The sequence below is a fragment of the Oryzias latipes genome, chromosome 24 (assembly GCF_053564925.1).
Source record: "Oryzias latipes strain Hd-rR chromosome 24, Olatipes_Hd-rR_3.1".
Classification (NCBI taxonomy): Eukaryota; Metazoa; Chordata; class Actinopteri; order Beloniformes; family Adrianichthyidae; genus Oryzias; species Oryzias latipes.
The window spans coordinates 24,845,462-24,870,794 of NC_136260.1; the positions used below are offsets into that span (position 1 = coordinate 24,845,462).

At 48.3% G+C, this 25,333-nt stretch overlaps 2 protein-coding genes across 8 annotated transcripts; one reads left to right on the top strand and one right to left on the bottom strand.

Annotated features, from left to right (window-relative positions):
* The first annotated feature begins 49 nt into the window (after positions 1–49).
* Positions 50–18,342, top strand: lbr (lamin B receptor). Of its 6 annotated transcripts, none has more exons than XM_023953020.2 (14): positions 50–225; positions 1,746–1,911; positions 1,986–2,174; positions 3,349–3,414; positions 3,695–3,857; positions 4,045–4,241; positions 7,081–7,135; positions 7,378–7,572; positions 16,082–16,185; positions 16,261–16,386; positions 16,513–16,681; positions 16,759–16,839; positions 17,217–17,339; positions 17,410–18,342. In XM_023953020.2, the coding sequence occupies exons 2-14, from the start codon at positions 1,747–1,749 to the stop codon at positions 17,568–17,570; spliced, it is 1,794 nt and encodes a 597-aa protein (XP_023808788.1). In that variant the 5' UTR covers positions 50–225; position 1,746; the 3' UTR covers positions 17,571–18,342. The 6 variants fall into 6 exon arrangements, with proteins under 6 accessions (XP_023808788.1, XP_023808786.1, XP_023808789.1 ...); XM_023953018.2 differs by having other exon boundaries at positions 51–225; positions 3,668–3,857; XM_023953021.2 differs by having other exon boundaries at positions 51–225; positions 3,352–3,414.
* Positions 18,343–18,745: 403 nt separating this feature from the next.
* On the bottom strand, positions 18,746–25,079 carry gpr176 (G protein-coupled receptor 176). 2 transcript variants are annotated; one of them, XM_023953022.2, is made up of 3 exons: positions 24,162–25,079; positions 21,987–22,239; positions 18,746–20,179 (listed from the first exon to the last, which is right to left on the bottom strand). In XM_023953022.2, the coding sequence occupies exons 1-3, from the start codon at positions 24,385–24,387 to the stop codon at positions 19,021–19,023; spliced, it is 1,638 nt and encodes a 545-aa protein (XP_023808790.1). In that variant the 5' UTR covers positions 24,388–25,079; the 3' UTR covers positions 18,746–19,020. The 2 variants fall into 2 exon arrangements, with proteins under 2 accessions (XP_023808790.1, XP_078798650.1); XM_078942524.1 differs by having other exon boundaries at positions 24,430–24,569.
* Positions 25,080–25,333: the final 254 nt, after the last annotated feature.

Below are 25,333 nucleotides of genomic sequence, written 5' to 3' on the forward strand. Positions count from 1 at the left end.
TGAGAGCAAAGATCCGTTAAAATTGAATGCTCGGCCGCCCAATCGGAGGGCTTCGCGCCTTCTTGTCAGTAGTGGGTTTTACCCAGAGAGGGAGGGAGATCGAGCTCTACGTCAAATCTTTGAAACTGTTCTTTTAACACATTCAAAGCCAGTTTATTTTTATTTTGTAATCCTCCGCGGGATTTGTTTTGAATTTAACTTTTTGGAATTAATCCAGGAAAACAGGTGAGAACATGTTCCCGCCGCTGAACCGCTACACCGGCTTCGTTGTTGGCAAATCAAGGCTTAGCCGAAGCTAGCTTATCAACAGCGCTGTGGCATGCGTCTAGTTCCTGAAAACATAGATGGTTTCAAGTTGAGATCAAAGTAAAATAGGGATGTGGGTTCGCTTCCCAGACGTTAGGTTACCGCGTTTATTCATCCTGGATGTTTCCGGAGAGTTGTAGACACTTTAATCTGAACCGTAAACAGCCTGATCTGCTTTCATATGTGCAACTGAAGGCGAGCCAGAGTTTAGACGGCGCCTGTAACTGAAATATCCAGAAATGTAGAACATGGAGGGTTCTACTGTCCAGAAACAGGTTTATTCGTTGTTTTCACGCGTTCTCTGAAGGGTTGACGTCTCGGTGGTGTCGTGCGCGCGCGTGTAGTTTGTTCGGCGGCCGGTTTGGTTTGTTGTCGGTTTGAACGCATGACGTTTTCCCTCCTTTCCGTCCTGCTGCATCAGGACGGATGAAGGTTCAGTTAAAGAAACACGCAGAGCTTTTGGCGCTCACGATCTGCAACCTGCTGTCAGAAACCTCACAATCCAAATGGACCAAATGAACCTGTTGACTCGTTCAAATGTGAAATCCTTGTAGCGCCTTGTTGTTGGTTTGAACTGTTGGGATGTAATTTAATTACACGCACATTTTTTGGCTTATGGATTGCAGTAAAAAATATGTCTTTAAGGGTTGAGGTCGGCTGATCTCCCGTAGCACCTCAGATTTTCCGTGAACCGGCGCCGTTAAGCGTGCGGGGTCCGGTGTGACAGACAGAGCGCGCGCTCTCTTTGGGTGTGTCCGTTGCATCTCGAGGAGCTACCGGTGACTTAGAACCGGATCTTTGTTTTGAATGGTCCGTTTTTGGTGTCTTTCAGTGTAAAGCTTTTATTCTGAAATGCGGAGGTTTAGCGTAGAACTTTATTTTGAAGGTCGGTTGAGTCGACATGGGATTGTGGAAGGTAAATGTTTTGCACCGTGTGTGTTTTCTGTTTCAGAATTGTCACTGTCCCCCTTTGTGTGACGCGGGACAGACCCGTCAGCAGTTTTTTTTTTGTTGCTTTTTTTGGGGGGGGGGGGGGGGGGATAATGCTGAAACAGCTGTGCCCCCCCCCCCCCCATTGTTTTTTGGACGTTCCCCTTTAGTTTGGACTTCTAAAGCTGGAGGTAGCTTAGACAGGAACTCTCTGGACATTTGCTTGTGGTGGTTTTGGGAATGAGGTGAATCAGACAGACGTCTCAGGCAGCGTCTGAGGATGTTTCTGTTTATCATAAACTAGCAGCTTCTTTTACGGATTCCATCTGTTTTTGCTCCTGAAGCTCAGCAGGAACCTTAAGCTGCTCAGCCTGAACCTTTTTAAATGTCCAGCTTCCAAACGCGTTCCAGTCCCCACGTGGTGTTTCTGCAGTGTCTGGTCCATGTGGCTGCAGTCTCCTGTCAGGCCTCTTTCCTCTGCTTCCCCTCACGCCCCTCACTCTTGTTAGGATGCCCACTGCCAGGTTCCAGGAAGGGGACAAAGTGATGGGCCGCTGGCCCGGTAGCTCGCTGTACTACGAGGTTCAAGTGCTGAGCTTTGACGCCGCCAGCCGGCTGTACACTGTCATCTACAAGGACAAGACGGAGCTGGAGCTCAAGGAGCAGGACGTCATGGTGGGAGTTTGTGCTCAGCATGTTTATGGGAATTTTTCAGTCATCTCCTCACCTGACGCCCTTGTTTCTTTTAGAATATCTCGTCTTTCCAGAACCGCACTCGCTCCCGTTCTCGGTCGCCGGGACGCCGTCGCAGCCGCTCGCGCTCTCCTGCGAGGACCACTCGCCGTTCATCCTCTCGTTCAGCGGTAGCAGAGAAGCCCCCCCCCTCTGACAGGGATGCAAAGGTGAAAGACGGCATGGAGGGCAGCCTCAGCCCGCCGGTAAGTTCTCTGGTCGGGGACTTTGGGTTTGAAAGCTAAAGATGGTGAGAGAGAAAAAACGGAGAATCTGATTTTATTGTTTCTTTTCTCTCATGTGGGACCCAAACCCGTTTTGTGGTCAGATTGTTTTTCTGAGATTCAGCTGTTCCTTCTGCAGCTCGGGGCAGAAACCAGAAATACAGAGGTCAGATGGTCTGAAACGTGCGCCCCCCCCCCCAACCATACACCTGTGTCGCTCTATTCCATTGTAACAAACATTTTAGCTAGGATTGAATTCTGAAGGAAGTTTTATTTTGAAACTCTCAGGTTCTGTCCTCCATGTCTGTAACTATCCTCATGCGTGTGGAGACGTTTTCCGTCGTCGCGTGTTTAGTTCTTTTCCATGACTTTAAAGCGGAAACCCTTAACAGAAACCTCTAAGCTATCAAAGCCAACCAAACACAAATGTGAAAAAACGGACGACAATGAAAAGAAACCAGTTTAATTCCACGTTCCAAACCTGTTCTGCCTAGCATACGACAACGTATCCAGCGTTACAAGGACGTGCTAATAAAGTTGCCAACACAGAGGATTACTGCAATTATATTTAAGAAGTATCTTTCTTTCTACTGTATTTATCTGCCAAACCTTAAAAGTCAGTTTGTAAAAATACTGTCCAATAGGCCTGCACAATACCGCAAATTTATCGTTATCGCAACATCAAGCTGTGCAATATGCATACCGCAAAAGACGGCGAAAATCGCAATAAATGGTTAGCTTAAATGTGCTAAAACAAACTCACGGCAGCTTGAAGTATTTAATGAATCAAATAAATCCATTTATGCGTTTAACCAATCGGAAGGACCCGTTAACGTTGTTGATCAATCAGATGAGCCCTTTTATGTTTGATGTTTGCCTCCTATGTCGACAAGGGTCATTTGGAGTATAACTTTTAAACTGTTGCAGTGAAATGGAAATGATGTTTTTGGTTGTTTTGCTATTTGTTTATATACCGCAAATTATATCGTTATCGCAATATTAATCACTAATATCGCATATCGCGAGTTTTCCTCATATCGTGCAGCCCTAGTGTCTAACAATCCGGATGTTCACCTATCTTGGTTCCACAGCCTCTCCTGTTGCAGAACCGTCCTCCAATGTTTTCCCAACATTTAACCTCTGCTTTGCTTTACAGCAGCTAAACAAAGGAGACCAGAACAGCAACAAGACACAGGACAAAGACAACAACGCCGACAGCAAGGTAAGGCATCCGCATGGAACCGGGCGTCTGTACGGAATAAATTTAAAGAACCTTTTGAAGAAGCAGCAGGGATCACCGTAGAACAGTGGAACTCTGACAGGAACAGCAAAGAATACATAGAACGTAAACATTTTCCTTCTATAACCCCCCACACACAGTACCTGGCTGTGGTCATGTGATTCAGACCCGAGCAGCTGTTTGATGGCACAGAAGGGTCAAAGGTCGTCCTGTTTTCGCCCCACGTGTCCTGCAGCGTCCTGTTTCTCTGTCCTTGCTTCAGAGGGCAGAGGCGGAGCCTGACAGGAGCCAAAGCCGTTATAACCTGCGCCGCAGGAGGGAGGACGCAGCCCCCGAGGCCAGACTTCAACAGCCGCAGGAGAAAAGGTCTGAGGAGGGTCCTGCAGCTCCGGTTCCCGTCCCGCCGGACTACCGAGGAAAGATGGGTGAGGGACCTTCTGGGTAGCGCTCTGTGAGGGGAAACGGATGAACTTTGTGTCACATGACTCCTGGTTTCAGATGTGCACATCAACCAGCCTCCATGGGGGGGGTTAAAACTCAACTTTCAGCTGTAAAGAAAGTCACGTCTTCATGGGGGGGGTGGACCTGACTTGGCTGTCCTCCCTCATCCAGGTTCCGTGTTCTGGCTGCTGTTCCTGCCTGTTTGGGTTCTGTTTGTCCTCCTTCAAGCTGGACTGAAGGACCCCAGCCTGACTAACTTCCCCCCGCCTCTGCCCCCCCTGGAGAGCTTGTGGGACCCGCAGGCTGTGGGCTTGGTCTTCCTGTGGATCTTGTTCCAGGCTCTGCTCTACGTTTTACCTGTTGGAAAGGTGAGCAGTGGTTCCAGTATCCGTGTCAGGACGTTTGTCCAGCGGCTTCCAGACACGATCAGGCCGAGTGGAGCCGATGTTCTGAAGAATCTGCAGGAACAAATGTTTGACTTTTCTGAGGTGGTTCTGAGTCCCGCAGACACGGAGCTGCACAGATCCTGACTCTGCACCCAAACATCTGGTTGTCATAGTAACAGACATCTAGTCTTCTTTTCAATTCAATTCTACTTTATGAATCCCACAAGGGGAGGTGAAGTTCCAGTTAGGGTTGTGCCGATGGACGATATCATCGTCCATCGTGATGGATGACTGACATCCCGATGGAGAGACCACCATCGTGATGCCACGCCCCCGCCACGTTGCGTGTCGACATCATAAGCCGCGGTTACATGTACAAAATATCTTGATGGGATCAATGGTCGGATTAGAATCCAACCGTGTACATGGGCCCAGAAAAATGTTTTCAGAATATAACAAACGTTCACTAAGGTCACAATTTCGGTCGGAATAAATCATTCGCACATGCGCAGTTTGAAAACCGGAAGGGGATACAACTTCCGCCGAGCGGCTTTTTTTCCAAACTTTATTGTATGTAACAATTCAATACAAAACGATAACAGCACCGAGCGGTTATATACATCGACATGTCAGCTCGGTAAAATACGAGACGATCTTCTAAACGTGCTTTTAATAATGTTACGGTTATTATGAAACACCTGTTCGCTCATCATTTGAATTTTAATCCGTGTGGTCAGAGCTTATTCTGAACGGAGCCAGGATTAGCAGTATGCTAACACGGGCTAACAACATTAGCTTTGGGTGGTGCTGCTTGCTGGCTGCACGTAAACATGTAAGAATAACATCAGCCTTTATTTAGTCGGGACACGACTGGAAACACAAATCGGCGTGATTGTTTGAATGTTTTCTAAGGACTGAGCGACATTTCTGCTTTGATGCTCAAACCGCTGTGTGTCTGCTGACGATCCGAGCTGTGCTCAGACACACTTTTAGACCCGGTTCTGAGTTCGGTTGCTTGTACCCCTAGAGCTGCGGGACGGATCGCAGTCTTAAATCTCCCACACTCCATATATTTTGGGACTGTGTGATTATCAAGAAGTATTGGTCTGACATACATGAACATCTGCAAAATGTGTTTTCTATTGTTTTCCCCTTGTCTTTTGAAAGTCTGTTTTTGAGTAAAATTGATGGCCTAGACAACAAAAATAAGAAACTACTCTACATTCTCATGACAGCCAGTAAGAAAGCAATAACCAGAAAATGGCTTAAACCTGAACAACCAACGACAGAGGACTGGATTGATGTGGTACAAAGAATTTACATAATGGAAAGAATCTCACACTCTTTACAAATACGGCTGGATGCTTTTTACGCTACTTCAATTCAATTCAATTCAATTTATTTGTATAGCCCAAAATCACAACAACAGTCGTCTCGATGGGCTTCGAAGTAAAACATGAAATCAAAAGGATCACGAATACAAAGAGTTCAATAGAAAAATACTCAAATGAACTAACAAACTGACTAAGCTATACTGGCATCCCTGCCCTTAGACCCCCTACTTGGTCTATATGGACAGAATATAAGTCGGTAAGATCAGATTTCATCTGAAATCATGTCATATCATTTATGTTTTGAAACTCCCTGCTTCCTCACATGTTCCTTTTTTATTTATTATTATTTTGTTTTTTTTGTTTTTCAATTAAAAAACTGAGAAAGCATGAACATTGTGACACGTCAAAACAATGTACAATTTATCCTGTGCTTTTTCAATAAAAAATAAATTTGAAAAAAAAAAAAATCTCCCACACATACCGCTCATGTACCCCCCCCCCCCCCCCCTTCCCATCAAACACAAAGCTTTAAGTCTGCGCTCCGCCGGTCCACTTCACTAATTAAGTGCGGGAGCGACTACACTAATTTTCTATCTTGCTTGTTACTTTTTCTGTTAAAGTCACTTCCCTCAGTTTATACTGGATCATCGCGGATTAGTCATTAGTTGGGAAATAAAATGAAAAAAGCAAAATAACGAATAGCAGTTATATAAGAACGAAAAATGTAAAAATACCCCCCCCCCCCCCCCCCCCCGACGATGTCATCGTCCATCCCGATGGTTGACAGCAAACATCGTCAACGGCCAAATTAGGGGACATCGCCCAACCCTAGTTCCAGTCCATCTCCAACATTTCCAGAAGTTGACTGAGGTCTTGCAGCTGGACGCAGGCCATATGCCTGAGCCCAGCGCAACCTGCAACGCTACCAAAAAAAGGGTAGCAGCTGTTTTTGTTTTTTGTTTTCATCTTGACGTTCATTCAACCAGGAAGTTTATTTTTCTATATCCACATGATTTCCTCTGTGGTGTCAGCAGTTGAAGAAATTCTGGGATGTCCTTTAGAGTTTGTAGATCAGCTGATGTTGGTGTGAAAACGGAATGACAACAGTGAAAGAACTGCACGCTTTACTGGAGGCTTTTCAGACAGAACCGCTTCAGTGCCTCATTTTCCTCACATTTGGATCATTAGACAGAATCTTTAGAACTTTTTCTAACTTTGTCCAGGGCATTCAGGCCAATCCTGATGTGATGTTTGTTTCTGTGTCCGCTTGAGTTCCTCATCAAAGTTCTTGAGTTTTTTGGTTTCCCCCGATCTGGCCCCAGGCCCCACCCCACCCTCCCACGACTTCCTGTTTTACCTCGTCTCACCTGACTCGGGGTGTTGCCTCGGTTCTCTGGTTCCGTGAGTGGTTGATGGGTTCGAATCGGTTTGGGACCATAGAGGATGTGAAACTTTACCAGCGTTTTCTCCGGTTTGTGTCTCTGCAGCTGAGTGAAGGCGTGCCGCTGCGGTCCGGACAGAGGCTGAAGTACAGAACCAACGGTACGTCTGACGGCAGCGACTGCAGTTTATGGGGCGGGGCCAGCTGTCATGAACGTTTTCAGACGGACAACGATGGCAGAGGTCCAGACGGGGTGGTTTGTCGGTTCTGTATCAGAACCTCCTGGCGCATCAGAACCTCCTGGCGCATCAGAACCTCCTGGCGCATCAGAACCTCCTGGTGCATCAGAACCTCCATGTATGGTCCCGTCTCCCTGAGCAGTGAATGATTCTGTGTCCTGCAGGCTTCTTCGCCACCGCCGCCTCAGCTGCAGCGGTGGCGGCAGCAGTGTACCTGGGCGCTGACCTCACCTACATCCACAGCCACTTTCTGCAGCTGGCCGCCGCCTCCTTCCTGTTGTCCGTGCTGCTGGGCCTCTTCCTGTACGTGCGTTCTGGCCATGCTGCCCCTGAGGAGCTGGCGGTGGGGGGAAACTCAGGTGAGTGAGCTTTGGCTCGGTGAGAAGATGATGATCTGGACGTGGGGGTTAGGGGTCAAGGCCCTCGCCGAACACTCGGTGCTGAGGAAATCTGATGGTACGATGGGTTGGAGTTCGTGAAGATTGATTTGTTTGACCGTCTGCATACTGCAGTGATGAAAGTCTTCCGGGAATTCCCGGAAATCCGGGTTTTTGAGCAAACCGAACGTACTTTCCGGGAAATAAAGACCTGATCTCTACGGACAAATCGCTTTCCGGATTAGAAAATGGTCTGAAATCAGCTAATTTTAGCTTTATTTTCTATATTTCTCCGCAGATCGCTTCCTCTATGGTCGTGGCCATCTTTCGTCTTCCCGGCCTAATTGACCAATGACGGGACGTTTTAGTTGCTTTCGGATGCGTCGACGGGTCTGATTGGCTCTGTCTGCACCACGTGGTCAGCGTGACTTGCTTCCCTAGAGACCAAAACTGGCGGACCCACGCTAAACTTTCACAAACACATCTGAAGAGTTTGCGATCAAATTTGTGTTAAAATAATGGCAGGCATCGTCATTATTGAGCGTGGTCACGACCTCAGTTGTGAGAAGACGATAAAAAACAAATTGAAGTGGTCTTGGCTGGAAAAAAAAGATTTTTAAGGTAGTGTAGGTCAAATACTTTTTTGTGTAAAATAATCTCAAAACCACATTTTGAAATAATTTCAATTTTAGTTTTGAGTTTCAGTTTTTATTTTGAATACATTTCTCTATCTAATTTATTTGTATTTCCTAATTACCATGATTTAGTTCAGTATAGTTAACATTAATTATAAGTATTTGATGGTTTGGACCCGCACTCCCTTAAAAAATAATGTTTACAATGTTTAGTTTAGTTTGTATGTTTGTTTTGATATTTCCCAGATTACTTAGTATTGGTGTTAAAGAATTGATGTATTATGTTATAGAATTATAGTTTAAAGCAGATCCCATATTTTGATGTAATTATAGTTTGAGAAAACAGTGCAAGTGGATGTTGTACATCAGTCATTTCTAAAGCAGAAATAATGTATAAATAACTGAGGTATTTTCATAGAATATCATAGTTACTGGTGTTCTTTTTGCCATTTGGGGCTTTGATGTTACTATATTTTAGCAATTGTATGTTTTGCAGCTTTAAGGAAAAGCGTAGATTGTAGGATTGTGTTACTTTGAGCAATTTTCCAAATTCTTTTTTAGGACCAGCAAGTCCTTAATGGAGAGTCAAACTAGGGGTTTGAATGACAAATCATGATGCTCCAATTAGTCTTAGTTTCTTGATAAAGAAGTGAATAACTAGCTGCCAGAATGCACCAGAATGCATCTAAGACCACGTATTTTTCCAAAATTTCGCTCTGTGCCCGCCATATCGCTCAAAGAAAAGTTCAGGGATTTTTTCCTTGCCTGACTTTCATCACTGATACTGGAGTGCGTGCAGAAACAGAAGCACGTGATCTGGACGCTGGATAGTCACTGCGGTCCGCTCTCATGTCAATAGAGACTGTAGGTGATGACGGCGTCTGCAAAGGCTGAATCTGTCCCCGCAGAACGCCGTTCTCCATTACAGTTTCATACATGTACTCTCACGTGTCATCTGTCTGTTTACATACAGTGGTGGACAAATAGTTGGTCCCCCTCAGTTGAAGATAGAAAGTCCACAATGTTCACTGAAATGACGTGAAACATTCCAAAGTAACAATAAATTAAAATTTATTGAAAATTAAATAATCAAAATTAGCCATTACTTTTGAGTTGTTGATTAACAGAATTATTTAAAACAAACAAACAAATGAAATAGGGCTGGACAAAAACGATGGTACCCATAGCTTTATATTTTGTTGCACAACCTTTTAAGAGATGTGATGAGATAAGATAAAACTTGTCATTGTACAGTCACACTTGGTACAACAGTACAATGAAATTGCAAACGGTCCCACATAGGTGCAAAGAAAGAGAAGAAAACAACATAAAAAAATTGCAACAATTATCTTACATACAAATAAAACTATCTATCATGTAACTGATCATTTTCTTGTATCATTTAACATCTCCATCACTTTATCTGTCACTAAACCCTCCCGCCTCATCTCTTTTCATAATGTCAAAAACATCAATGTGAACGCACTTTCCTCACTCATACGTGATATTCCAATCCCTAACACACCAAACCCTGATGAACTCGTCTCCTCTTACAACAACCTTCTTTCTGATTCTCTTAACCAGCTCGCCCTGTCTCCTTCTCCAAATCTGCCCCCTGGTTCACCCCAGAGCTCCGTCACATGAAAGCCAAAGGTCGCCAGCTAGAGCGACTCTATAAAAGAACTGGCTTAACTGTTCACAAAGAAATCTATAAATCACATCTCACACAGTATAAGGACCTGGTTTCTACCACAAAAACAAACTATTTTTCTGAACTCGTCTCCACAAACAAAGGCAACTCAAAAACTCTCTTTTCCCTGATGAACACTATCTTCAACCCCCCTGACTCTCTCCCTCCCCATTTCTTTTCCACTGAAACCTGTAACTCCCTCATGTCATTTTTTGACCAGAAAATTCATGTCATCCACCAACAGCTTAGCTCTTCTCTCTTCCCTCCCATCCCTGACTCTTTTCCCCTCAATCATATGTTTTCCTCCTTTCAACTGCCTGCCTGACCACGAGGACATTTCCTCTGTCATCCTTAAATCCAAACCGACCACCTGTTCTCTTGATCCCCTCCCAACATCTTTAGTTATAGCCTGCCTCCCATCTCTCCTTCCGCTCATTACTGCCATTATTCACTGGTCACTCTCATCTGGTACTGTCCCATCACTTTTTAAACCCATCCTGAAAACCCGGTTCAGATCCCAACTTATTCAATAATCTCCGTCCAATTTCCAACCTTCCCTTCATTTCCAAAATTCTAGAGAAAATAGTCGCCTCTCAACTCTATGATCATCTGAAACAATAATCTTCTGGAACCTTTTCAGTATGGTTTCAGCACTGAGGCTGCTCTCCTGAATATCACCAATGATCTTTTCATTGCAGCTGATTCTGGGCTCCTCACCATCCTCATCCTCCTTGACCTGAGTGCAGCCTTTGATACCATTTCTCACTCCATCCTCCTCCAAAGGCTCTCCTCCCCCTGCATCACCTCCACCCCCCTCCGTTGGTTTCAATCCTACCTCTCTGACCGAACCCAATTCATCCAGCTTAAATCATTTAAATCTCAGCCTTCCTCTGTCTCTTCTGGTGTCCCCCAAGGTTCTGTCCTTGGTCCCCTTCTTTTCATTACTTATCTTCTTCCCCTTGGCAATATCTTCCGTAAATTTAATGTTAATTTTCACTGTTTTGCGGATGACACCCAGCTCTATGTATCCACTAAACCTGACTCCTCTCTTCCACCCTCCTCCCTCCACTCATGTCTATCTGAAATCAAAAACTGGTTCACCTTAAACCTTCTCAAACTCAATAGTGATAAACCGAGCTACTTCTCGTTGGTTCCAAATCCACCCTCTCCAAAGCCACAAGTCTTACTCTTTCCATTGATTCATCTTCTGTCTCCCCCTCCTCTCAGGTGAAGAGTCTGGGTGTCATCCTAGATAGCTCCTTATCTTTTCAGTCCCACATCAATAACATTACTCGGTCAGCCCAATTCCATCTACGTAACATTAATCGTCTACGCCCCTCCCTCACTGTCCCCTCTGCTTCTATCCTGGTTCACAGTCTGGTCACTTCCTGTTTAGATTATTGTAATTCTCTCCTCTTTGACCTCCCCCAAAAAACCCTCAATAAGCTCCAATTGGTCCAGAACTCAGCTGCCCGAATCATCTCCAGAACCCCCTCCTTCAGTCATATCACCCCGGTTCTCCACCAGCTGCCCTGGCTCCCCATAACCTCCAGAATCCAATTCAAACTCCTCCTGTTCACCTTTAACGCCCTCCATAACCTGGCTTCTCCTTATCTCTCCGACCTCATCCATATTAAAACCCCCTCTCGTTCTCTTCGGTCCTCCTCCTCTGTTCAGCTCTCTGTCCCTCCGGCCCGACTCGTCACCATGGGAAGCCGAGCCTTCAGCTGCTTGGCTCGGCCCTCCCTCCTGATCTCCGTAACATAGACTCTCTTCCTACTTTCAGATCTAAACTCAAAACCCATCTGTTCATTTCTGCCTTCCCATCCTGATTCATTTTTTTATTTTATTTATTATTTTTATTAGGGCTGCACGATATGAAGAAAACTTGCGATATGCGATATAAGTGATCAATATGGCGATAACAATATAATTTGCGGTATATAAACAAATAGAAAAATAACCAAAAACATCATTCCCATTTCATTGCAACAGTTTAAAAATTATACTCCAAATGACCCTCATCGACATAGGTGTCAATCGTCTAACACAGGGGTCGGGAACCTATGGCTCGCGAGCCATATATGGCTCTTTTGATGGTCAGATGTGGCTCGCAGACACATTTTTAATTTTTTCTTTTTCATTAGACCAGTCCTTCCCGGGCGCGATGCGATGCCAGAGGCGCACAGTAGTAGCGGTGCTTGGAGAGAAGGATCTGCGCCAGCATTATCACTTTACTATTATCTATTATTTCACAGAGTTTGTACCAGCTGGAAACCTGTGAATTGCCGTGCCTAAAACTGCGCGCCCCCGTCTCTGAGAAAGAGCGCGCAGTAGCGGGGACGGGATGTGACTGAGAGGGAGAAAGCAGAGGGTGAGGGTGGAGTTGTGGGCTCGGTCAGTAAGGTGAACCGCGCAGGGATTGTAAAAACATAAAACCTGCTGCCAGTCACTCACTGCAGCGAGTGAGTGTGTGTTTGTCTCCGCGTCTGCATGTGATCAGTCTGTCTCACATCTACAGAACATTCAGACCTACGATCACGTTTAAAGTATCAACGCCTGCATGAAGCAGAAACTCACCACGTATCAACCAGACTAGACCATCAGCAAAACTACCAAGAGAAATACTCATCATTTATTAGCAACAGCATAACAATGTTATTAAAAATAATCCACAGACTTATTGTCCTTTAAAAGTGTTGAAATTATATCAAATGCACACATTCACTTGAATATTTAGTTTTAAACATATTGTCGCGGACTGAGTTTAACTTGGCTGTCGGGCCGCGTTAAAAGTTCTGGAGTTCCTTGAACGCATCAAGCAGAGATCTGATTGGCTCTTAGTTCTGTCGCTCAGCCTGTTAGTTAATTTGGACCAATGGGGTTCAGCTATGGGCCGAATAAGGGAAATGGGAGGGCTGGAGCGGGAGGGGGGAATATAAAGTTGGGAGAAGCGCTCTCGTCTCGGCGGGAGAGATTAGGAGCTGCTGAATTAATTTACGGCATTTGTTACAGCCTGCATTAACCAGAATAAAGAACCTTAAAAGAGGTTAAGTCTCAGTGTGGGAAAAGGACACTACATTATTGTATGGCTCTTTCGAAATTACATTTAAAAATATGTGGCGTTTATGGCTCTCTTGGCCAAAAAGGTTCCCGACCCCTGGTCTAACATAATAGGCCTCCATCTGATTGGTAAAGAATGGGTAGGCGTCCATCTGATTGGTCAAAACATAAACGGATTTATTTGATGCGTTAAATGCTTCAAGCTGCCATAACATTGTTTTAACACATTTTGGGTTTATGATTTATTGCGATATTCACCGTCTTTTGCGATATGCATATTGCAGAGCTGGATATTGCGATAACGATAAATTTGCGGTATATTGTGCAGGCCTAATTTTTATTGTGCTTTTAATGTCTTTTTTAAACTTTGTTTTGTAAAGTGTCCTTGGGTGGAATTAGTTGTATGGACAGCAAGATATTTAATAGGGGTGTGTATTGGCAAGAGTCTGGCGATACGATACGTATCCTGATATTTTACCAAAACATATTTTCTTTCTTTTTTTCTTTAAATATGACTTTGAAAAAACTCTACCTGAATTTTAATGTCTTCCACTGTAATAAAATGGTCAAATTCAGTTTGTTTAATGATCATAATGTTAAGCACTTCAACTGTATCTCATATATAAGTTGCGTTTACCAAAGCAAATTCATAGTGCTTTTATTTTGGTAAGTTAAAATGTAGAAAGTACAGTCAGCATTGTCTGATTTCCACAACAAAATATTTTTCAGTATAAGAAAAACAAAGAATGAATGTGCCTTAACCGATACGTTCCATTAGGGAAATAAAATGCTGTTTAATTTCAACATTGCTTAATGTAGCTTCTCCAGTACTTTTAAACGGTTCAGGAATCTAAATGGTGCTTCAAAAATAAAGGGTGGGGGACACACCAATTCTTTCCAAAAACAATAAAGTGATGATGAGGCAGCATGATAGAACGAAGGAAAGTTGCTTTAATGTGACAAAGAAGGAGCTTTGTTTACATATTAGTCTTCTCTGCCTCTGCAGTGATTAGAAGCAGCATGAAAACTTCTTAACTAGTGTTTCCTACTACACTGGAGTGCTCTCTTCAATCTGAAACAGACTAGAGCAGATTTAAGTTTGATATGCTCTATTTTCAGTCATTGAAAAGTGTAGAAATAACTGCTAGATGTCACCAGAATGCACCAAATTGAACCATATTAAAATTTTCTGGGGGGGGCATGCCCCAAAGTTGCGGGTCCGTCGCTTGGGTGCCGCCTGTGGGGGCGGGTTGCGCGGTGTCGGGCCAGTAACGTTCAAAAACTACTGGCCCTGTGGGCCAGTGCAAATTTCTGGGCTATGTCAACCCCTGCTGTCTGTTACATACATGTACTCTCGCGTGTCATTTGTTTGTCACATACATGTACTCTCCTGTTTCATCTGTCTGTCACATACATGTACTCACGCGTGTCATTTTGTCTGTCACATACATGTACTTTCGCATTTCATCTGTCTGTTACATACATGTTCTCTCGCGTGTCATCTGTCTATTACATACATGTTCTCTCGCGTGTCATCTGTCTGTCACATACATGTACTCTCCTGTTTCATCTGTCTGTCACATACATGTACTCACGCGTGTCATTTTGTCTGTCACATACATGTACTTTCGCATTTCATCTGTCTGTTACATACATGTTCTCTCGCGTGTCATCTGTCTATTACATACATGTACACTCGCGTGTCATCTGTCTGTTACATACATGTTCTCTCGCGTGTCATCTGTCTGTCACATACATGTACTCTCCTGTTTCATCTGTCTGTCACATACATGTACTCACGCGTGTCATTTTGTCTGTCACATACATGTACTTTCGCATTTCATCTGTCTGTTACATACATGTTCTCTCGCGTGTCATCTGTCTATTACATACATGTACTCTCGCGTGTCATCTGTCTGTCACATACATGTACTCTCCTGTTTCATCTGTCTGTTACATACATGTACTTTCCCGTGCAATGTGTCTGTCACATACATGTACTTTCGCGTGGCATCTGTCTGTTACATACATGTTCTCTCGCGTGTCATCTGTCTGTCACATACATGTTCTCTCGTGTGTCATCTGTCTGTCACATACATGTACATGTACTCTTGTATCATCTGTCTGTTACATACATGTACTCTAATGTGTCTGTCTGTTACATACATGTACATGTACTCTCTCGTATCATCTGTCTGTTACATACATGTACTCTAATGTGTCATCTGTCTGTTACATACATGTACATGTAATCTTTTGTATCATCGGTCTGTTACATACATGTACATGTACTCTCTTGTATCATCTGTCTGTTACATACTTGTACTCTAATGTGTCATCTGTCTGTTACATACATGTACATGTACTCTCTTGTATCATCTGTCTGTCACATACATGTACTCTAATGTGTCATCTGTCTGTTACATACATGTTCTCTCGCGTATCATCTGTCTGTCACATACATGTACTCTAACGTGTCATCTGTCTGTCACATACATGTACTCTAATGTGTCATCCGTCTGTTACATACATGTACTCTAACGTGTCATCTGTCTGTTACATACATGTACTCTAACGTGTCATCTGTCTGTTACATACATGTACTCTAACATGTCATCTGTCTGTTACATACATGTTCTCTCGCGTGTCATCTGTCTGTCACATACATGTACTCTAATGTGTCATCTGTCTGTTACATACATGTACTCTAACGTGTCATCTGTCTGTTACATACATATACATGTACTCTCTTGTATCATCTGTCTGTTACATACATGTTCTCTCACGTGTCATCTGTCTGTCACATACATGTACATGTACTCTCTTGTATCATCTGTCTGTTACATACATGTACTCTAACGTGTCATCTGTCTGTCACATACATGTACATGTACTCTCTTGTATCATCTGTCTGTTACATACATGTACTCTCACGTGTCATCTGTCTGTCGCACATCGCCCTGACCTTATCCCATGGTTCTAGGTTTTTGGAACACGCAACTCCGTTCTGGACCTTTTCTTAAATCTTACAGCCGCGGATTCATGTTTTAGTTCATTTCACATAAAAGAAGGACCCTTCATGATCTAGTGCTGCCCCCCCCAGGAAATGTGGTCTGCGACTTCTCCAAGGGCCGTGAGCTCAACCCTCGCATCAGAAACCTGGACCTGAAGTTCTTCTGTGAGATGCGTCCCGGACTCATCGGATGGGTGAGTTCTGACGCTGGATCCTCGTCTTCGGGACCCCCCAGCAGGCTTTTCGGTGACGCCTCTTCTCCTCCTCAGTGTTTGATCAACCTTGCCCTGGCGCTGACTGAGATGAAGCAGCAGGGCCTGCAGGCTCCATCGTATCCCATGATCCTAGTCACCTTGTTCCAGCTGCTGTACGTTCTGGACAGTCTGTGGAACGAGGTACCTGAGCAGGGCGCTTCCTGACACATATATATATACACACACACACACACACACACACACACACACACACACACACACACGTGTGTTCTGAGCAGCATCCAGAAGCTTCTGTGTGTCCCGCAGGAGGCCGTCCTCACCTCCATGGATCTGCTACATGAAGGCTTTGGCTTCATGCTGGCCTTTGGGGACCTTGTGTGGGTCCCCTTCACCTACAGCCTGCAGGCGTTTTACCTGGTGGAGCACCCCTCCCCCCTGAACATCCCAGTGCTGGCAGCCAGTGTGGCGCTCCAGCGTGAGTAGAACCTGCATCTACTGTCTCTACTCTACGGTTTCTTTTTTCTGCGCATAAACACGGGACTCGTCTTTCAGTGGTTGGATATTACATCTTCAGAAAGTCCAACTCTGAGAAGAACCGTTTCAGGAGAGACCCGTCCGACCCCAGACTGTCTCGTAAGTTCTTCTCCGTTTCATCCAAACCTTCGGTTCCTGCCTGACCCAAAGTCTAAAGTTCTCCAGCAGCAGGTGATCCACAGCAACTTCCACTCCAGAGAGCTTCTTTAGCTGGCTCTGGCCTCTTCCCCAGTTCTGGGGTGTTGAGGTGGGTGGAGGAAGCTCCGCCCTTTTGGAGCAGCTGCTGGGATAGGCTCCAGCAGCCCTGTGGCCCCTGAAGGGACTGAACAGAGACGGGTGTCTGGTTCCCAGCGAGAACATTTGATCTGTTCCACATAGCACTTAGCCTCTGCTGGGACAGGTGTGGCCCCTCCCCAGAGGGAAGGCTGACTGTACACCTGCTGCAATCTGACTGCATTGTTGTACCACCCCCCCAGATCTAAAGAGCATCCCCACCGCTACAGGGAGGAGTCTGCTGGTGTCGGGCTGGTGGGGCATGGTGCGACACCCCAATTACCTGGGTGACCTGATGATGGCGCTGGCGTGGTCCCTGCCCTGTGGTACGTTGAGGTGGGGGGGGGGGGCTGCCTCACAGGTTCTTCTTGACCAAGACTTTCTTCTGCCCCCCAGGCTTCAGCCACCTGCTGCCGTGGCACTACCTGATCCACTTCATGGTCCTGCTGGTGCACCGAGACTCTCGCATCACCACCGTCTGCAGGAGGACGTACGGTTCCGCCTGGGACGAGTACTGCCGGACCGTCCCGTACCGGATCGTCCCCTACCTCTACTGAGGAGCCCCCCCATCCCATGAGGCTTGGCGTGGAACATCATCGGATCCACGCGAATATTTCAGCTTCTTCCAAATCCTCATTTTTAATTGAATTTTTAAGATTTCTGTTCAAAGATGAATCTATTTTTGAAGTTTTTTTTAATTGAAAAGACTTTTCAAAGTGTTTAGTGAAGAAGACAGACTGCTGTATATTTCTGTACATACTAATTCATTTTTGTACTTCAGTAGTACCACAGCTTTGGAACTTCTGCACTTCTTTAGAAAATCAGGCAACCAGCTGGTGTTTATGATGAAGGAGGCTGCCTCCACCTCTTCACAGGGGGGGCTGCAGATTCTCATATTTTGGGGTTTTCCAGCATTTCAGGGCCGTCTCATCCCACAGGCTCACTCACTGTCCGGCTCCTCGGCGCCCCTGGTGGAAGGAAGGGGTTACTCTGAAATGTATTAACCCAGAGTTCCTATGCCCCCCCCCCCCCCCCCCCCCCCCGTGTTTCAGGTATAGAGAGCTGCTGATATTGACTGACGATGTAAATACTTTCAGACTGAAGCTTTGACGTCTCCGTAGACGTTTCCTGTTTTTAAGTTAAATTTGTGAGCACTGAGCCCGTTTACAGAGATCTGTGGGTCCTGACCCGCCTTAAGAGCTGGAGGATCCGGTGCCGCCACTTGTTCTGACGGTGCTAGCGGGTCCGGTGGGTCCAGATCAGGACAGCAGGTTTTTAAAGCATCTATGTATAAATGTTGCAGCACCAAATAAAAAAGCTTTATTTTCACCTCCTGCTCTGAGCAGATCAATGACGGGATAATAAAGCCCGGCCCGGTCCGGATCACCCCACACGCACATGACCCCCCCCATAGGTTCTATGGGGGGGGGGTCTCTGCCAACCAGAAAATTCCTCATGGACCAGAGCTCAGATAGTTTTAGATGTTTGTTTTTGTGCTTCTTTTATGGAATTTGGACTCAAAAGATCGGACCCCTCATGAGGAGGAGCCCCCATCAGAAAACCCCCCCTCATGAGGAGGAGCCCCCATCAGAAAGACCAGAAGCAGCTTTTAGGATCGTGGATCTCCATGGAAACGGCCCAATCACAGAGCAGCATCAACATGGTTGTTGCTAGGTAACCAGGCTGCTGATGGCTGCTCAACAGACAGACTGCTGTCAGTAAGCCACGCCCATAATTCCACACCTTTATTCCGCGTTTCCATCTGCTGAAGCTGCAAACGAGGCAGGAAGAAGGTTTCACAGAAAACATCTCTGACGGTTCCTCCGTCGTTCTGCTCAAACCTGTTTCACAGTCCCACAGCGGGGGGGGGGGGGGGGCTGTGAGCTCACCCAGATCTGCTCTGATGCCCCGCCCCCAAACACGAAGCGGCAGGTGTCAGTGTAAAATGTAGAAAACATGGACTTGGACTCCACCACAGCGTTTCTGACCGGTCCTGGACCCCCCCCCTTAGGGATCCACAGCGGGGATGGTGTTGACTCTGTTGTTCCTGGTGATGCGGCGCTCTGGGCGTGGTCGCGGCGCCTTGCTCTGGATCAGCTCCTCGGGCGTGTTCCCCAGAGGGGGCAGCAGCCTCTTCTTGCTGTTCCTGGTTTCTGGTAGCCACTGGGGGGGCAGTTCAAACGGCCCGAAGCCAAACTGGGGGGATTCGTCGGGCTCCGTCGGCGTGGCGGGCGCCACCTGAGACGAGGACGTGTAGGTACAGGTGTGCACTGGGGAGGCTCTGGGGGCTAAATCCTCCCTGGTGTTGCCTTCTGGCTTGAGGCTGGTTGACTCTAAGCCCCCCCTCTGTTCTGTGGACCCTGAGCAGCTTCCTGTGTCTTGAGGGAGGGGCTTATTCTCCCCCTCCCCCTCTGAGGATCTGAAGATTTGCTGCTGGCCGATGTTGAACATCTCCAAAAGCTGGCTCCCTGACCGACCGGCGGTCTCCAGCCCCGCCGGCTCCTCCCCCGTACCGTCTGCTTCCGGCGAGCCCAGCCCCCCCATGCTGACGGCGTTCCTGCGGCTGAGGCGGCGGCGGAGCCGGACCAGCAGGCCCAGCCAGCTGTGGCGAGCTGAGCGGTTGATGGTCAGGAACAGGAGGGGGCTGGTGAGCAGGGACAGTTTGGGGAGCCAGAGCGCGGTCAGGTACAGGGACGGGGGCAGGTCTGCAGGGTCCAGGACGGTGCGGTACACCACCAGGGCCCCATAGGGGGTGCTGCAGGCCGAGAAGGTCAGCACGGACGCCAGCAGGGAGGCGTGCAGCTCCGCCTCCCGCTGCGACACGTAGGGGATGGAGACGCTGCTCTGAGGCGTCCGCAGAGCCGCGATGATCACCTTCTTCTTCTGGCTGGCGCTGATGGCCCGGCGGACCAGCAGCATGAGCACGAAGACCAGGACCAGGGGGAGAGCGACCGTGCTGAGATTGTAAAGCAGCACGTAGATCATGTGACCGAGGGAGTGGGCGCGGTCGTCTGAGCAGGAGGAGGCCACGTACACGTCCGTCACGTTGGTCACAGCAAACACGGGAAGGCTGGCCGCGGCGGCGTGGACCCAGATGTAGATGACCAGGTCCCGTGACCGGGAGTCTGAGAGCTTCCGTACCAGGGGGTACAGAACCGAGTAGTACCTGAGGGGGGGTCGACAGAGAGAAGGACCATTGTTAGAGCTAAACAGCTTATGGAACCAAAGCCGTTTACAGAGTTAACCCCTGCAGAACCGGGACGGGACATGCCTGCAGAGCCCACCCCTCCCTCAGAGAATGGAGCCACCCCCCTGCCAGAACTTCAAACTCCAAATCCGGTTCTAGTTTCCATCTCAGGCTGATTCATCGCTAGACTGAGAGTCTGACGGGAATCAAACCCACGAGGCCCAGCAGAAATAGTGCAGTAAGGTGGTGGAGAAGAGCGCCACCTGCTGGTCATCACAGCTCTGATAGACTGTCAATCATCAGCTGCCTTTAGGCAGAATCCTGTCTGGCAGGTCTGGTTCTGATCCGATTCTGGTCTGGTTCTGATGTTGCCTGGCCTTGTTATGGTCTGTTTCTGAACTGGTTCTTGTCTGATCTGGACCTGGTCTGGTTCTGATCTGGACCTGGTCTGGTTCTGATCTGATTTTGGTCTGGACCTGGTCTGGTTCTGATCTGGACCTGTTCTGGTTCTGATCTGATTCTGGTCTTGTTCTGATCTGATTCTGGTCTTGTTCTGATCTTATTCTGATCTGGACCTGGTCTGGTTCTGATCTGATTCTGGTCTGGACCTGGTCTGGTTCTGATCTGATTCTGGTCTGGACCTGGTCTGGTTTTGATCTGGTTCTGGTCTGGACCTGCCTGGTTTGGTTCTGATGTTGCCTGGCCTGGTTATGGTCTGTTTCTGAACTGGTTCTTGTCTGATCTGGACCTGGTCTGGTTCTGATCTGATTTTGGTCTGGACCTGGTCTGGTTTTGATCTGGACCTGGTCTGGTTCTGATCTGATTTTGGTCTGGACCTGGTCTGGTTCTGATCTGGACCTGGTCTGGTTCTGATCTGATTCTGGTCTGGACCTGGTCTGGTTCTGATCTGATTCTGGTCTGGTTCTGATCTGATTCCGGTCTGGACCTGGTCTGGTTCTGATCTGATTCTGATCTGGACCTGGTCTGGTTCTGATCTGATTCTGGTCTTGTTCTGATCTGATTCCGGTCTGGACCTGGTCTGGTTCTGATATGATTCTGGTCTGGTTCTGATCTGATTCTGATCTGGACCTGGTTTGGTTCTGATCTGATTCTGGTCTGGACCTGGTCTGGTTCTGATCTGATTCCGGTCTGGACCTGGTCTGGTTCTGATATGATTCTGGTCTGGTTCTGATCTGATTCTGATCTGGACCTGGTTTGGTTCTGATCTGATTCTGGTCTGGACCTGGTCTGGTTCTGATCTGATTCCGGTCTGGACCTGGTCTGGTTCTGATCTGATTCTGGTCTGGTTCTGATCTGATTCTGATCTGGACCTGGTCTGGTTCTGATATGATTCTGGTCTGGTTCTGATCTGATTCTGATCTGGACCTGGTTTGGTTCTGATCTGATTCTGGTCTGGACCTGGTCTGGTTCTGATCTGATTCCGGTCTGGACCTGGTCTGGTTCTGATCTGATTCTGGTCTGGTTCTGATCTTATTCTGATCTGGACCTGGTCTGGTTCTGATCTGATTCTGGTCTGGTTCTGATCTGGTTCTGGTCTGGACCTGCCTGGTTTGGTTCTGATGTTGCCTGGCCTGGTTCTGGTCTGTTTCTGAACTAGTTCTTGTCTGGCCTGGTTCTGGTCTGGTTCTGACCAAGTTCCAGCAGAATCCTCCTGATGACCAAACCTTTCTAACTTTATCAACAGCGGTGGTCTGCTCACCCCCCACAATGCACCTGGATGCCCCTCCCCCGAAGCCCCGTGCATGTGAGCGTGCTCCGGACTCACCTGTCCAGCGCGATGGCGCCGAAGCTCAGCACGGAGGCGGAGCAGAAGAGTTTGTGCAGGAACCTGAGGGCCTTGCAGAGCAGCGCCGCCTGCAGCCACGGGCAGCAGCGGGGGCCGGCCCCCAGCGCCACATCAAAGGGAACGCAGAGCAGGGCGGCGCCGATACCGGAACACGCCAGGTTCTTCATGAAGCGGTTGGTCACTGGTTTGAAGACGCTGGTGCAGCACGTGCACCACAGCACCGCCGCATTACCTGTGGGGGGTGGGAAGGTCAGCATTCTGAAAGAGCCTCTCTTTGGTGGTGGTGGGGTGGGGGGGGGGGAGGGCAGAAAAAGACACCCCGCCCACTTCCACTCATCATCTGATATGGATCTGTTTGGGGGGGTGATCCGCCGGTCAGAGGTCGACCGCTCTACCTCTGCACCGCAGCCAGAGGTAGAGCTACAGCGTTGTGTTCTCCTGTACAGATGGTTACCATGGCGACATAATGGCCCAGCTGAAACGCTGACCTTTGGTCGTCCAGAGACTTTCACCGCCGTGGATCACGAGGATCCTGCGGGTCTGTTGGCCCGGTCTGTGGTTCTGCTCACACGCCGCTGCGGAACCTCAGCACACATCAGAAAAATGTGGCGCCTCGCCGTGGAGAACGCCGCAGACGGTCAGGCGTGAGAGACTGCTGCGGCTTCGGCTCACACGGCCTCCGCGGTCAGCAGAGCTGCTCCGGAATGTGGGGGTTGGAGGAACGCCAACCAATGACCATAGAGTCACTAAATGCTCCTTGGCCCGAACGGAGAACTCTCCAGAACCTCCGGAGAAGGTTCTGATGAGGTTCCAGCTGCTGGGCGCTCTGAGGTACGGCGCCCAGTCGGGTTTTACCTGTCAGCGTCCTTCAGTCTGGAAAAAGAATCCCCAAAACAAAAGGATTTGGGTTTAATACTTCACCCGTTCTAAAGCGAACCAGTCCGGGTCGGGTCAGAATCCCACAGTTCACGCATCAACCTGAAGAGTGTGGAGGCTAGAACATCCTGGAACTTTATCGACAAAAGCAGCAGGAACATGACGTTTTTGTCTCTGCTGGGTAGGGAGTCTGTCTGAAAAAGGGGTCCTGAACCGGTCCACTCTGGAAGAGCAGGTCCAGCAAAGGGATTCATGTTTGTAGGGGGGGTCCGTTGATCCAAAGGAACAACCTGGTTCTAGTTCTCTGTGATGCCCTCAGGATCAGAACCAAAAGATGGAATGTTAAATCTGTCCATCAGAATCTGAAGCTCGGACAAGCAGAGTCCAAAAACCCGACAAGCTTCGACTGAGACTGCTGTCAGAAATGGACCGGATGGACGTTGGTTTGAATCCCCTTGATGAACGCTCATCGACCCAGAAAAGCCCCGGGTCAAATGATGTCAGAGTCACTCATTCATCTTCCATTTGTTCCCTTTCGGGGTCACGGGGCTGCTGGAGCCTATCCCAGCCACTTGTGGGCAAAGGCAGGGGACGTCCTGGACAGTCGGTCGCAGGGTCACTATCACACACACTCACTCACACACGCACACACACACACACACACACACACACCTAGGGACCATTTAGTTTCCAATGAACCTATGAAGCATGTTTTTGGACAGTGGGAGGAAGCTGGAGACCCCGGAGAAAACCCACACATGCACAGGGAGAACATGCTAACGCCACACAGAAAGACCCCCCCATTGATGTTCTAGTTCAGGTCCCCCAGCCGGGACTTGAACCAGGGGATGTGAGGCAAGAGCGCTAACCACTCCACCACCGTCCAGCCTGATGTCAGAGTGAATGAATAAATAAGAGACTAGAAGAAACTTTGATGTTTGTGGCCCTCAGTGAGTTCAGGCTCCTATGAACTTCTAGAAATGTCTTCAAGCTGGGGGGGTCAGGGTCAGCCTGAGTCTGGCTCAGGTGTGAGGTGGGGGTGACCCGAAGGCTTTTTGCTCTGGAATGATAGACAGACGTTGGCACAACCGGATCCGGTTCTGAGTGGATTTTGGTTCATTCAGTAGAACTGAGGATCCCCCCCCCCATGTTTTGACTGTAGATTTCCCGGTGGTTGCCCCCCGCCCCCACTCTGTCATTCACCCTTCCGGTCTCGGTTCTGGTTCACATTCGTGCGGGAAGCGGTTTATGGGGTTCGGAGCGCGTGCGCGGACTCACCGAGCAAAGAACCGACGAGGACGAGCACCTGCACGGCGCTGCTGAAGTCCCGGTACGCCTGCTCCACGACCAGGCTCCTCGGGATCCCCCCGCCGTCCCCCGCGGGAGCGCGGCCGAGCCACGGCCCCCCCGGCCCGGAGGCGTTCATCACGTCCGGCCAGAGGTGGGCCGCGGAGAAATTCACGGGCCCGTCCCCCAGGATGGACGTGCGGCTGTGGCCGTCCATGGCGGAGGCGGCGGGGAGCCGCGCGCGGGAGGAGATGCTCACCGGGAGGACGGAGAGATTCCGGGGGGAGGTGGGCCGAGGCGCCTTCAGCTGCACGCGGGAATCAGTTTGGGAGGAGGCGCAGTTCTCGGCGGAAGAAAACCCGCATCTGCCTCTGGTGATCGCTCCCGATGTGGGTGCTTAGAGCCGCGACCGCAGGCTGGCTCCGGGAGGAGTGTCCCCCCTCCCGACGAGGTACGGAAGAGTCAATGAGCTGGTCGGGGTTCGATTCCCAGGATCCCCTCACGCGCGGAGGAGCCCCTCCTCCTCTGCTCCAAGGAGTAACGGAAGATTCAAGCCATACGTTACTTTAGTGAAACCGGTTTGATTCCTCACGTTAACATTTCAGATGACGTCAGCATCCAACCTGAGGAAACCAAAAACGCGACAGCTGCTTGTCTGTGTCCGGTACGGGGGGGGGGTTGTCAGGATTCAGGTTCTAGTTTGTTTTCTTCTTGATGGAACAGCAGCACGAGCTCACTGCGCATCCTCCCCCAGCACGAGGAGAGCCCCCATCCCTTTTTTTTTTTTACAGCCTGTGGTACTGGAGCCACTAAACTGATTCTGTTCTTTGACTGGAAAAGGAAGCACAACATCTCAAAAAGCAGAGATGAAGTCCCCAAACCGGACCCTGTCCAGACCCGGGACAGTCTGAGACCGTTTCTGACGGTTACCGAGCATGGGGGAGCACAGGCCGCTCCCCCCTTCAGAACAGACGGCTGCCTCCTCTGCCAGACTCCGGCAGTCTTCCCCTTAATGTCCAAGACCAAAGGTCCAATGATCCAAAGTCCATCATTGACCCGCTGCCTGGGTGTCCTGGTCTCAGAGATAGGATCCACGTTCCTGTCAAAGCAAATCTGTAGAACACGGGTCTGTTGTCCCACAAAGAACCTTTTACAGTGGAGTT